Source organism: Coregonus lavaretus (assembly GCF_964263955.1).
Source record: "Coregonus lavaretus genome assembly, chromosome: 14".
NCBI lineage: Eukaryota > Metazoa > Chordata > Actinopteri > Salmoniformes > Salmonidae > Coregonus > Coregonus lavaretus.
This window is the reverse complement of record NC_140001.1, coordinates 45,547,184-45,559,651: the sequence shown is the minus strand read 5'-3', so window position 1 is coordinate 45,559,651 and position 12,468 is coordinate 45,547,184. Positions and strand designations below refer to the sequence as shown.

General features: G+C 42.9%; 1 protein-coding gene across 1 annotated transcript; it reads right to left on the bottom strand.

The window, feature by feature from the left end:
* Positions 1-7,473: 7,473 nt before the first annotated feature.
* LOC311141495 (BAG family molecular chaperone regulator 4-like) lies at positions 7,474-9,009 on the bottom strand. Its single transcript, XM_084176838.1, is given in 2 exon segments — positions 7,474-8,191; positions 8,194-9,009. Coding segments are annotated over 2 exon segments (1,140 nt in total). The 5' UTR covers positions 8,966-9,009; the 3' UTR covers positions 7,474-7,823.
* Between the last annotated feature and the right edge of the window lie 3,459 nt (positions 9,010-12,468).

Genomic DNA, 12,468 nt, shown 5'->3' with positions numbered 1-12,468 from the left:
CATATACTCAGAGTCGATATGCACGTATTAAGGAATTCCCACGACCACGCCCACAAATTGGGGAAAACAAACATTCTTTCCCATTCATCCCCATTGTAAAAGAGCCAACTTCTTTGTCGATCTTTTGTTATACAGAAATAACAAAACATGCCGAAAAGTTGTGTTGTTCAATGTACATGTAACCAGGTCAAAAATCCCGACCTACGGATCGCAATGCTTCCACGTAGGGAAATAGAGCCTGTGAGAAGAGCCCTGTGGCTTCAAGCTATTCAGCGTGGGAGAGTGGGAAATGTAGGGACCCGGTGTCTAAATAGGCTACACGTAGCTATGTGTGTGGAAAACATTTCATCACAGGTAAGACATTTAACTTGTTTACTATAGTCCATTTGTAACTCCACTCACCACTTGTAGCTGTATAGTCTATTTGTTTGTGTTGGTCTAGGCTAGCGTAACGTTCCGGTCGGTAGCTAGCTAGCAGCCACGTGAAAAGGGGCATGAAAAGGGGCTTGAGGGAAGTCCTACAATATTACATGTTTTTGGTGAGTAGTGAGAATAGTCTGGAGCAGGCAAAGTTTAAAAGGAATCTTTAGACATGTTGTACTCGTAAATGTAGTTTTGTAATTGACTAAAACAAGCAGACAATAAGGAAATTGAGTTTAAAAAGAGTCACGTTTTTGCTGTGAGCCAATGGGGTAACCTAGGTAAGCACAGGTTGTTATTCCTACCGACTGGGACTATGAGCCTGATTGTACCAGGTTGCTGTTCAGCATTGACAATTGTTAGTGAGTGGATTATCCTGGTGGTTAAATCAATTAAATTAAACTTTCCTCCCAAACTTCATGTTCTGTATAAAATAGAATCATTTTCTTTTACAAACAGTGCCTGATGTGGGGAAAGATCTAGAAGTTTAGTGTTCTGTAAAAAGAAAAAATCTGACATTATCTTCCTTTACCAAATGACCATAACATCTTTACAACATTTTGGCAAGAGACAACAGTAACTTTGCAGGAATAATCATTTTAACAAAACAACAAAAGAGTGGTGGAAATATAATACCTCTTTCACACGTGGTCACTGGGCCAGACTTACATCGTCTTGCTGTTCAGCTTGAACATGTTTGGATATCTTCTCTCACTGTCACTCACCTGGAATGAGGACAAACGGGTGACAGTCAGTTACAGTGACCTAACAGAAGAAGAATGTGTTCTAAATATATCTGCATAGCCTACCCTATATACTGTACACCATTTCATGGCTGTAGAGTTTTACAGGTTTGCAGATAAAGCACAAAGGATAGGCTAAGTGTTCAGACCTATCTTTAGGAGACAGGTTAGGTGTTTTGGTCTTTGATAATATTTTTTTCTTAACCTGATTTATTTCTTATCTGGTTATCAACTCTTGAGTACACTAAATCAAAATGCATGTCTTTTCGTCTGATTGTTAAAAATGTTCCAAATAATTCTGGGATGCAGTCCAACATATGGCCACTTTGGACGAGAGGAGGTAGGCTACGTTCGGGAACATTTGGGATAAAGACACACGCCATTTCCATCCTGATAATCTATCTCCTGATCAATAACAGATATTGGCACAACCTGTCTATCAAAATGAAACAATTTAACTTTTACGGATTGATCGTTGTTTCTGAGCCTGATTGTACCAGTTTGCAGTTTAACATCCCTAAAAGTAAGCTATCTGCATCAGATGTATCATATTACACACATCCGCAGAAGCACATTTATTGAAACATCTGGATCTATTCCTAAATGTGACAATTCAGTTGATGTTTTATTACAAAATGTTGCTTACCTGCTGTTGATTTAATCCACCTGTTTTCTTTCTGCCAATTACCTTATGACCAACTTCCCTCTCCCTGTGTATGATATAGTCGTCTGACAGAAACCCACCTGGGCGGTCGAACTAGACTGGTGAGATGGGTAGGCCTGGCGCTTTCTCAGAACTGGGATCGAAACCGGTGATATCCGACACCCCACTGGTCCTTGGACTTCTAATTGCTACTTTCTACCGTTACTCTAATTTACATTTCACTCATAAAATGTAGACTAGACTTGCTCCTCCAACTGGCTATTTCAGTTCATACAGTTTATACAGTTTAGGCAGAGCATCAACATCAGAAATAGAAGCCATTCGCCACACATACAACCAATGCACAAAATGAAATGCCCTTTTATATTATTATACTTTTTGAAAATAATGTGGAATTATATTTATCTCTGATCAGTGTCAGTATTGTGGAGGAGTCTGCGTTATAAGACAATTAAAGGGGCAGTGCAGTCAAAAACGTGATTTTCCTGTGTTTTATATATTTTACCACACTATGAGGTTGGAATTGTACTGTGAAATTGTGAAAATTAAATGCGCTTTTAAGAGTCGCTTGTTTGGCTGGGTGGGGGTTTTGGACCGCCTATATAAGTTCATAGACCAATAACAAAGAGAGCTTGCCCTCTCTGCCAATAACAGCTTGTTTTCAGGTTACACATCCTTCCCATTAAGCGCCTCCAATTAGGCCCCTCTCTCAGACCACTCCGACAGTCCTAGCAATGTTCTTGCTTGAGAAAGCTTTTCTCTATGAAGTTTCTTTTGTTTCTTTTTGACCATTTTAATTTAAAACAATCACAGTAAGGTACTTAATTGTTACCCAGCAATGATTTTATATTGAGATGAAAACAGCTGCATTGGACCTTTAACTCATGCAACTCATGCTACTTTTATTTTACTGCTGCTCTTTAATTATTTGTTATTTTAATTTTTTGGTTATCTATTTTTTACTTTACACTTACTTTTCTTAAAACGGCATTGTTGGTTAAGGGCTTGTAAGTAAGCATTTCACTGTAAGGTCTACACCTGTTGTATTCAGCGCATGTGACAAATAACAATTGATTTGAAGTCAATCTGGATCATAGACCATACACAGCCAGTGGAGGTCAGTATGGTATCATCGATTAAAGCTGAAGGCTGCAAGTAAACTTCAGTTGATAGGCCTACAGCATGACAAATGGATGGAAAGTAGCATAGGCCTATGGATCTTCAGACAACCTAATAATCACCAGTTGATCGTAAATACATTTATCTTCTTTATTATGTGGTTCCACCATCATTCCTTGTACAGTATAAAGCTTTAGCCAAAACTACCACTGTCTACTGTTACAACCTGTGAGTATTCCATGGAAATACTTTAGCTGTATGAGGCCAAACATGACTATGTGTCTCACTATCAATGTTTACAATAAATTATGGATGTAAAAGAAGATCATACATATCCAGAAATAACATTTTAAACAAAAACACATTTAACAAAAGACAATAGATGAAGGGGGTGTGGGCATACATCAATATTTTGTGTTGTTGATGTAGATAAACAATTGGAATGCTATAAATGCAAAAAAGCTGAAAAGTGCCAAAAGAGATTTGATTTAAACTATAGTTAAACAATCTATGCCACAAGAAAATGTAACATGCATCTAATTAATAGACATTCCATTTTCCCATCCTTGAACTTCTCTAAAATGACAAAACACTTCCCTTAGAGCAGGGTTTCCCAAACTCCGTCCTGGATTTTGATATTCCAGCAGGATATGGCAATTCCTGCAGGACCAAGTACAATGGCAATTTCAAGTTAACTTTGGATTTGTGATACAGTATGTTGTGACAACAGAGAAAATACACTTTTGAAATATAGTGCAATATCAGACATTTCAACTCAGCAGATGGGAAATGTCCACATGCAATAAATATAGTGTATGCTATTTTTATTTGATGGATACCAACACAAATAATAATGATTTCAGTAGGCCCACAGTTCAGTCAATGTTATAATGTAATAATGCATTTATATATCATACTGCCAGTTTAAGAAACACCTTAATTCATACATACTCTGAATAAATAAATACAATGTAAAAAAAAGTTGTATACAGTTAAGTTAAGCAGTTCAATCCTTTCTCAGTCTACCTCCCATTTGTTAGGCTGTAAACAGATGTAGTTCCCTTGTACACCTGGGATGTCTTTCAGGTAAACACAGGTGGTAAGGATGTCTGTGTATTTGATTAATTTAACCTCATTTGAAATGCCAACCTCTTTAAGAATCCCAGAGGCAGTGCCTCCTGTCTCTAGGTTGGTTATTGTGCATCTTGTTGTCATTTTACATTACATTTACATTTACGTCATTTAGCAGACGCTCTTATCCAGAGCGACTTACAGGAGCAATTAGGGTTAAGTGCCTTGCTTAAGGGCACATCGACAGATTTTTCACCTAGTCGGCTCGGGGATTAGAACCAGCGACCTTTCGGTTACTGTCACTGGGTCTATAAAAGCGAAGCCCACTTCACTGCCAACGTCAACAAAAGACCTGACCGTCCCCACTGATCCATGTTGGGTGACCACTACATGGTTTACTCGTTTCGATAAGGTACTTCCTGTTTTGGAATGAATGCCATTCCCATTAATGATCGCCCTATAGTGAAATTGACATGGTTCTTTGTAAGTAACGTCTGACTCTCCAAGGAGAAAAGCCTCCCTTGATGTAGGGTTCCGTGCAACAGGATACCCTAGTAAAAATACACTCCTTTTCTCCACATTTGTTGGCAAGTTTGTAGCCCCTTAACATTTCTTCAACAAACCTTTTGCTAGCTTGGTTTGATTCTGTGCTGAATGTAATAGTGAGTAGTCTCGGGATGAATTGAGCGTGGTGGTCTTGTCACATTTACATGTGGTTTTATGGCACGCAATCTTTTATTTATGTGCTCTATTTCTCTTCCAATGTATCAGGACTCAGGGTGATATTTGGACTCAAACCATAGTGTAGTCATTTGCCGACATTTGCAAAGTAAGATGCTGTGCATGTAATCAAAAGCAAACCCTGCAATCATGTTGAAAACAGTAAGGAACATTAAAGGAGATGGGCCCTTAACACCATGTATGATGTTCCCTGATTTACCACCAAGGCAACCTCTCTGTGGTCTTTAGTGTGTGTGTGTGGCTCTGGCTCACTCTCAAGCGGATACTCTCTAGTGAACCCATTACCCTTTTCTACCACTTCTCCTTTGTGATAGCACCAATTGCACCCATGTTCACCATTGAACTGTTTGATATTCTGTACTTCGCAGTGAGCAGGGGAATCACAAATACATAGTAAACTGTACACACGTACAGTGGGGAAAACAAGTATTTAGTCAGCCACCAATTGTGCAAGTTCTCCCACTTAAAAAGATGAGAGAGGCCTGTAATTTTCATCATAGGTACACGTCAACTATGACAGACAAATTGAGGAAAAAAAATCCAGAAAATCCCATTGTAGGATTTTTAATGAATTTATTTGCAAATTATGGTGGAAAATAAGTATTTGGTCACCTACAAACAAGCAAGATTTCTGGCTCTCACAGACCTGTAACTTCTTCTTTCAGAGGCTCCTCTGTCCTCCACTCGTTACCTGTATTAATGGCACCTGTTTGAACTTGTTATCAGTATAAAATACACCTGTCCACAACCTCAAACAGTCACACTCCAAACTTCACAATGGCCAAGACCAAAGAGCTGTCAAAGGACACCAAAAACAAAATTGTAGACCTGCACCAGGCTGGCAAGACTGAATCTGCAATAGGTAAGCAGCTTGGTTTGAATAAATCAACTGTGGGAGCAATTATTAGGAAATGGAAGACATACAAGACCACTGATAATCTCCCTCGATCTGGGGCTCCACGCAAGATCTCACCCCGTGGGGTCAAAATGATCACAAGAACGGTGAGCAAAAATCCCAGAACCACACGGGGGGACCTAGTGAATGACCTGCAGAGAGCTGGGACCAAAGTAACAAAGCCAACCATCAGTAACACACTACGCCGCCAGGGACTCAAATCCTGCAGTGCGAGACGTGTCCCCCTGCTTAAGCCAGTACATGTCCAGGCCCGTCTGAAGTGCATTTGGATGATCCAGAAGAGGATTGGGAGAATGTCATATGGTCAGATGAAACCAAAATATAACTTTTTGGTAAAAACTCAACTCGTCATGTTTGGAGGACAAAGAATGCTGAGTTGCATCCAAAGAACACCATACCTACTGTGAAGCATGGGGTTGGAAACATCATGCTTTGGGGCTGTTTTTCTGCAAAGGGACCAGGACGACTGATCCGTGTAAAGGAAAGAATGAATGGGGCCATGTATCGTGAGATTTTGAGTGAAACCCTCCTTCCATCAGCAAGGGCATTGAAGATGAAACGTGGCTGGGTCTTTCAGCATGACAATGATCCCAAACACACCGCCCGGGCAACGAAGGAGTGGCTTCGTAAAAAGCATTTCAAGGTCCTGGAGTGGCCTAGCCAGTCTCCAGATCTCAACCCCATAGAAAATCTTTGGAGGGAGTTGAAAGTCTGTGTTGCCCAGCGACAGCCCCAAAACATCACTGCTCTAGAGGAGATCTGCATGGAGGAATGGGCCAAAATACCAGCAACAGTGTGTGAAAACCTTGTGAAGACTTACAGAAAACGTTTGACCTGTGTCATTGCCAACAAAGGGTATATAACAAAGTATTGAGAAACTTTTGTTATTGACCAAATACTTATTTTCCACCATCATATGCCAATAAATTCATTAAAAATCCTACAATGTGATTTTCTGGATTTTTTTTTCTCATTTTGTCTGTCATAGTTGATGTGTACCTATGATGAAAATTACAGGCCTCTCTCATCTTTTTAAGTGGGAGAACTTGCACAATTGGTTGCTGACTAAATACTTTTTTTCCCCACTGTACATTTGTGGGTGTCCCTCTCAACTGGAATGTCAAGCCCTCACCCTCAAGTGAAACACACTCATCCACAAAGGGCTGAAGGAAATAATTCATTTCTGGGCTCTTTGGCCCAAACCACAGCCCCACAAGAATGATATGCTTCGCTCTTATGTTCTGGGGAAGTTCATTAACTGTAACTTGTGGGGGCCAGATGTGAAAGGGAGAGGACTTGAATATTGGAACGCCATCCACATTACATGAGAGTGAAAGGTTAATTAAATCACTGTCATTAAGGGCATCTATTGACTTGTATAGTGCACCATCATAAATGTCATCTATACTATCTGGGCTGCACTTGGACCTAAAATACTTATATTCTATTGCTTTGCAGAATTTAGGGTCTGATAACTTTTCCTCTAGTTGTTTTATGACTGACAATTTCATGAGCACTGATCCACTTTTGACAAGAGATGTCATATCCCCAGGGAGCCAACCACATGATGTGCAATGATCTGGCACTTCACTGCCAAATAAATACTGGCATGTTGGACAAATATACTGCATTTCAAAAGTGTAATTACAGTCAAAATTCTTCATAAACCTGTACAGTCGTGGTCAAAAGTTTTGAGAATGACACAAGTATTGGTCTTCACAAAGTTTGCTGCTTCAGTGTTTTTAGATACATTTTAGTCATTTAGCAGACACTCTTATCCAGAGCGACTCACAGTTAGTGAGTGCATACATTTTCATACTGGCCCCCCGTAGGAAACGAACCCACAACCCTGGCGTTGCACATCCATGCTCTACCAACTGAGCTACAGGGGACTATGTTGTGATCACACCTGCATAAAGTAGCCCAAACTGGCCCGATTCCAAACCAACCCCTACGCCCTTGTTGACAATCAGCCTATCTAAACCTTTCTGATCCGGGAGGTGTAGTCAACAAACAAGGACTTAGTACTCCAATGAATTCTAAGGGACCGGTTTAAATCTGAAATAAGGCCCACAACCTGACTGTGGAAGATTCAAATGTCACAAGAAAAAGAACAGTAAGACCCGTCCATATACAGAACCGGTTCAGTTCAGAAGGCCTTTTTCTCCAGCTGGTCCAGTATGGCCTGGATCCTCTGCACAGCTTCCTTTCGGGCCTGCCTTACCACTTCCTGTCCCTGAGTCTCCACTGAATCCAGCACCAGTAGCTCCTTGGCCAGTAGTTCCTCTAGGTACCTGTAACTCTTGTCTGATTTTTTACCCACAAACTCGTCCACATCCTCATGGAGCAAAAGCACCCGGGCAATGACCTGCTGGACTTTGGCCAGGCTAGGGTTGTCGCTCAGGCACTGAGGCCCGATCGGTCCCTGGGGTTGGGCTGGAGCTGGGACTGGGGGTGGAGGCTCACCCTGGGAAGGCTTTGGCTCCTGCGCCCCCCCCCCCCCCCCCCCCCCCCCCACCCTGGTTTATTGTACATCTGGGGAGGTGAGCTGAAGTCAACAGGCTTGCCATTAGTGGGGTTAGGGGAGTGGGCCGGTCTGGGTTTGGGTCCCACCTGTGGGTCACGCTGGTGCTGATGGGGTCCTGGGTAGTGCTGGTCCTTGGCTTCATAGGGGGGTGGTGCTCCAGTGCCAGTCCCTGGCCAGGCTGGGGGTTGTTGGGGGCAGACAGGGGTCCCATAGTGGCTGTGTGGAGGTTGGGTGCCTGGCCACCACTGCGAGCCTGGCGGCCCCCCATACCCACCCGAGTGGGCCCAAGCCTCAGCCTGTGGCCTATGGTGAATGGCTTGTCCAGTGGGGTATGGGGGCAACACAGGACCACCTTCCCCATAGTGCGGGTAAGAACCAGGAAGATAGCTAGAGGCCCCTTGACAGTGTGGTCCAGGATAGTGGTGGTGCGGATGTTGGTGCTGGGCGTGTGGTTGTCCTGACCCCCCTGTGCTCTGCTCTGGTCCTGGGCAGCCCTGGCTAGGGTACTGGCCTGGGGCCTGCCTGGGAGACATCTGGTCTGCACAGTAAAATGGATTGGATGGGTGGAAAGAACTTGCCGGATACTGGCCTGGACCAGGGTTATAGACACCGTGGCCATTTGGATATGCTTGCATTGCCTGTGGGTTGTAAGGTGGCTGCATGTCAGATCCTGAAGGATAGGCATTTGCATAGTGCCCTGCTGTGGAATGTGACTGGGGGTACCAGTAGTTTGAGGAATAACCAGGGTATTGGGAAGCGTCCATAGCTTTACTCCAGTTCACGTTATTATTTTCTGAGTTGTAATTTGAAGGCCCAGAAGTTAATTGACAGCATGCCAGGGCGGATTGCAGTGGTCTTGAATATGAAGGGTCAACACTACAAATATTGACTCTTTGCATAATTGTCAGATGTTACTATGGTTTACTGAAGTATAATTACAAGCATTCCATAAGTGTCAAAGGCTTTTATTGACAATTACATTACGTTTATGCAAAGAGTCAATATTTGTAGTGTTGACCCTTCGTATTCAAGACCTCTGCAATCCACCCTGGCATGCTGTCAATTAACTTCTGGGCCACATCCTGACTGATTGTCACGACTTCCGCCGAAGTTGGTGCCTCTCCTTGTTTGGGCGGCGTTCGGCGGTCGTCGTCACCGGCTTTCTAGCTGCCACCGATCTACGTTTCTTTTTCCATTTGTTTTGTCTTGATTGTACACACCTGGTTCCCATTACATTATATTATTTCCCTATTTAACCCTCTGGTTCCCACATGGTTTTGTGCGTGTTTGTTCTTTGTTTTGTGTCTAAGACTTATGTGAGCTGGTGTGTTTTCCCTGCATGGAAATTAGTGTTGTTTATTTTTCGAGTAAAGTACGTCATTTACTCAGTTCTGTGTCCTGCGCCTGACTCCGTCCTACCGCTGCACATTGACACTTGACACTGATGATAGCCCATTCTTGCATAATCAATGCTTGGAGTTTGTCAGAATTTGTGGTGTTTTATTTGTCCACCCGCCTCTTGAGGATTGACCACAAGTTCTCAATGGGACTAAGGTCTGGGGAGTTTCCTGGCCATGGACCCAAAATATCGATGTTTTGTTCCCCGAGCCACTTAGTTATCACTTTTGCCTTATGGCAAGGTGCTCCATCATGCTGGAAAAGGCATTGTTTGTCACCAAACTGTTCTTGGATGGTTGGGAGAAGTTGCTCTCGGAGGATGTGTTGGTACCATTCTTTATTCATGGCTGTGTTCTTAGGCAAAAATGTGAGTGAGCCCACTCCCTTGGCTGAGAAGCAACCCCACACATGAATGGTCTCAGGATGCTTTACTGTTGGCATGACACAGGACTGATGGTAGCGCTCACCTTGTCTTCTCCGGACAAGCTTTTTTCCAGATGTCCCAAACAATCGGAAAGGGGATTCATCTGAGAAAATGACTTTACCCCAGTCCTCAGCAGTCCAAACCCTGTACCTTTTGCAGAATATCAGTCTGTCCCTGATGTTTTTCCTGGAGAGAAGTGGCTTCCTCGCTGCCCTTCTTGACACCAGGCCATCCTCCAAAAGTCTTCGCCTCACTGTGCGTGCAGATGCACTCACACCTGCCTGCTGCCATTCCTGAGAAAGCTCTGCACTGGTGGTGCCCCGATCCCGCAGCTGAATCAACTTTAGGAGACGGTCCTGGCGCTTGCTGGACTTTCTTGGGCACCCTGAAGCCTCCTTCACAACAATTGAACCTCTCTCCTTGAAGTTCTTGATGATCCGATAAATGGTTGATTTAGCAGCAATCTTACTAGCAGCAATATCCTTGCCTGTGAAGCCCTTTTTGTGCAAAGCAATGATGACGGCACGTGTTTCCTTGCAGGTAACCATGGTTAACAGAGGAAGAACAATGATTTCAAGCACCACCCTCCTTTTAAAGCTTCCAGTCTGTTATTCTAACTCAATCAGCATGACAGAGTGATCTCCAACCTTGTCCTCGTCAACACTCTCACCTGTGTTAACGAGATAATCACTGACATGATGTCAGCTGGTCCTTTTGTGGCAGGGCTGAAATGCAGTGGAAATGTTTTTTTTGGGATTAAGTTCATTTTCATGGCAAAGAGGGACTTTGCAATGAATTGCAATTCATCTGATCATTCTTCACAACATTCTGGAGTATATGCACATTGCCATCATAAAAACTGAGGCAGCAGACTTTGTGAAAATTAATAATTGTGTAATTCTCAAAACTTTTGACCACGACTGTAGAGACGTTTGGGAACGTTGTTTGTCCCCTCTGGAAAATGGAAATGTATAATGTCCAATAAATCTCTGAGAGCTATCTTGGTGGTTGTGTGTCTTAGAGTCTAGCAGAGTATTGAGAGCAGAGACTCATCTTCAGTAATTTTTGCATTTGGATAGATTTAGCCTTTCCTCCCCCCTCCTTGTCCTCCGACTTGATTGATGACGTCCCTGCCTTGATGAATAATGTTGTTGGCTTGCACCTCTCAGTCATCAACCTGTACTTTGGTATTGTTCCCATATATTGAGCCTACCCTTTAGTCTTGTGGTAAGAGTTCTGTTTTGAAGTCAGAAGGTTGGGTGTTCGATCCTGGCCAAGACATACCAAGTTTTTAGAAAATGTGACTGTATGAGTCTTTGTTAGGCACTCAGCATTAAATATATTGCACAGAGGATATTTTAAACACCATCCCCAAATATCTGACCTGTTGAGGAACTACATTCCCATTTTACCTAAAAACCTGCCAACTTCTAGGATGGCTGTGGTCCTCTGTAGCTCAGCTGGTAGAGCATGGCGCTTGTAACGCCAGGGTAGTGGGTTCGATCCCCGGGACCACACAAACATTTATGCACGCATGACTGTAAGTCGCTTTGGATAAAAGCGTCTGCTAAATGGCATATTATGGCTAAGTGATCATTGCAGTTACTTTTCGCCACAAAGGTTGAGAGTTCAAGTCCCTTCTGTGACCAATTCCCAACTGTTTAATGGTGTCAGTCTACCTTCTAAGTTCATGCAATTTCAATTGTTATGTTGTTTTACCTGAATGGACGGATGCTGGCGGTCTGGAGTCACGCGGCGATCGACGTCGCTCTTGGGCGAGCTGTCCTGTGGGGAAGAGCCATGCATGTCAGGTGATTGTTGCAACTGTCAGTAACGTTTCAGAAAGGAGTGAGTAGCACCGCTATGCTGTTTTACCTGAGTGGAATACCTACTTGTAGCCATGGCTTATAAGCCATTTTCCTCTTCCAATCTAAGGAGGGTAGATGATGATTAAGGATACAGCACAGATAAAATACAACCAATCGTCATTATCAGTAGACAGTTTTGGTGTAGACAGATTTAGGTGAATATAGGTACATTCCATTTGTTATGTCTGAAAATCATACAGTAGCTACCTTTCTTGTTGTTGACCCGTGGACATCTCCTTTTCGTCCGTCTTGGGACTGGCGTAGGTTCTTGGAGGTAGGCCTTCAATTCCATAACTAAGCCTATAGGCTAGATGAAATGAATGGGCATAATAGGTAAGGGGGCATTGAAAAGGAGATTAAAATAGTTACCCAAGATACCCAGAACAGTGCTTCACCTAGGATGGTAGTAGGCATGGTCAATGGCACGGTTTTAGAGGCCCTCTTGGCTGCAGAGACAACATTTTGCTGTTTTAAATCAAATTTCCTGCAATTCCACACATTTTGCCATGGGGTATTTTACAGTTTTAAAGTTGGTTTCCTGCAATTCTACACATTTTGTCATGGTGCTGAGAGAAAA